At 45.9% G+C, this 2,131-nt stretch overlaps 1 protein-coding gene across 1 annotated transcript; it reads left to right on the top strand.

Annotated features, from left to right (window-relative positions):
* Positions 1-112: 112 nt before the first annotated feature.
* LOC104400839 (secernin-3-like) lies at positions 113-2,115 on the top strand (the record flags this gene model as incomplete). The annotated part of the gene is made up of 3 exons (XM_010023029.1): positions 113-324; positions 1,081-1,280; positions 1,898-2,115. Coding segments are annotated over 3 exons (630 nt in total), but the record flags the coding sequence as incomplete, so codon positions are not given.
* Positions 2,116-2,131: the final 16 nt, after the last annotated feature.

Genomic DNA, 2,131 nt, shown 5'->3' with positions numbered 1-2,131 from the left:
GGCGAGTCCCTCGGGACGAACCCACCCTTCAGTCCTGTTTTCTGTGTATTTTTAGCCCGCGATCTGGCGGATTAACCCAGGGGAGGTGCTCGCCAAGGCGATGGCGTGAAAGATAAATGTGTCGCGTTCTGACTTCTTGCAGTGCACCTACATCACGATCGAGCAAGCGGAGAAGACCTGCGCCGTGGTCCTGAGCCGGCCCGCCTGGCTCTGGGGGGCTGAGATGGGCGCCAACGAGCACGGCGTGTGCATCGGGAACGAAGCGGTGTGGGGCAGAGAGGAGGTGGGCGATGAGGAAGCTCTCCTGGGCATGGACCTCGTAAGGTTTGCACGGGCTGTTGTGGTAAATGGTACCCAACTCGGAACCTAGTTTTGAAACCTTTGGCTTGAGCTGTATGGGGAATACGTGCTTTCACTGTCAGAAGGCATGTCTGCCTGCTGTTCTAGAGCCACGGTTAAAAGTAAAGTATTTCTTGGCACAGGCATTAGATCTGTGCCAGGAGCTGAGAGCCTATGAGAGGTGTCACGCACAAGAACAGAATGCAGCAGGAAAATCATCTGATGTTTTTTTCTGTTGACAAAGTTGATGCTAAACTGAAACAAGACTTTGAACAAGAGCATAGCTGGACCTCAGGAACTGGGGTTTGGGCCTTTTTCTAGGGTCTGTACTGATTTCCTATTGCCCCCATCTTTCACACGCATTTTTAAGTTTCAGTCTTAGCTATACATCTTCCCATATATAATTCAGCTTCTTGTGCCTGTCTTACTGGGTGCCAGTGTAATTCTTATTAACGTACAGCAGACTGTCAGTAAAATACCTGCACAGGTCTTGCAGGCACTTCCTGTCCTAGGCACTCTCCCTGCTTCTCTGCAGTGCCATTTGGTTGTTTTTCCCCGTGTCAAGGACAAAGAGGACCTAGTTCAAACAAGCCCTTTAAGTGACTTGCTCCTTTCTCTTACCGGAGCATACAAGCATTGAGTGCATATAGAAATAGCACTCCACGTCAGTTTGAATACTTGGACTGTATAGTTTTATGTAAAGGTTATAGTTCCCAGTATAACATCTTCCTTTCGTTTTAGGCTCGGACTTGAGAGAGCGGACACAGCTGAAAAGGCTCTTACTGTCATAGTCGATTTGCTAGAAAAATATGGACAGGGAGGAAACTGCATGGAGAGCCACATGGCATTTACATACTATAACAGCTTTCTGATAGCTGACAGAAAGGAAGCGTGGGTGCTGGAGACATCAGGAAAATACTGGGCAGCAGAAAAAGTAGAAGGTATGGATGATGCTTTTTGTTTTAAACATTTCAAACGCAATGATGATTAGCAGTTCTCCATTTTTATCATTTCATTAAGGCATCAGTGTGGAATAGCTAGCCTTTTCACAGAGGAGCCGAGTCACAGGGGGCTTTTTCAGAGTCGGAGGACCACTTCTGCACTTGGAAAACAGAGGGCAGCAAGAGGGTCAGCATGAGAATGATAGCATTATGGTCTTAATGATGGTGGCAATCAGTGATCATTTCATTTGGTGCCAGGGTAGCACCAACTCAACAGGATCGATGCATCAGGCCCTCAAGTGGTCAATTCTTCCAGCAGAGTTAGAAGGACAAGCTTTGGAGGGCTAAGAAGAAGAATGTAAAGATGAGAATGACCAGGACAGAACCTGAAGTATGATGTTGGAACTAGAAGTGAGTCAGACCTGAGTGCCAGTGGAATTTCAGTTGGAAGGATACACATAGCTAGGGACAGAGGGCCAAAAATAAAACCACAGGACCCTCAGGTCTCGTAGGAAACTCTTTGGAGCATAATTTACTTTAGTAAGCTAATTGTAAACAAAATACCAAGAAAAAGCATTCAATGTATTAAAATGATTCTTTCCTTACCTTACAAACAGGAGGTGTACGGAATATTTCTAACCAGCTCTCTATCACAACCAAGATTGACAGAGAACACCCAGAACTGAGGGAATATGCCAAAAGCAAGGGCTGGTGGGATGGGGAAAAGGAATTTGATTTCGCTGCCACGTATTCTTACGTAAACACTGCCAGAATGACCACATCCAGAGGGCGATATTGTGAAGGCTATAAACTTCTGAACAAACACAAAGGTACCGTTTTTTTTATATATA

This window comes from Nestor notabilis, unplaced genomic scaffold (assembly GCF_000696875.1).
Source record: "Nestor notabilis isolate BGI_N333 unplaced genomic scaffold, ASM69687v1 C15105183, whole genome shotgun sequence".
Lineage (NCBI taxonomy): Eukaryota > Metazoa > Chordata > Aves > Psittaciformes > Psittacidae > Nestor > Nestor notabilis.
This window is presented reverse-complemented; position numbering and strand designations above follow the sequence as displayed.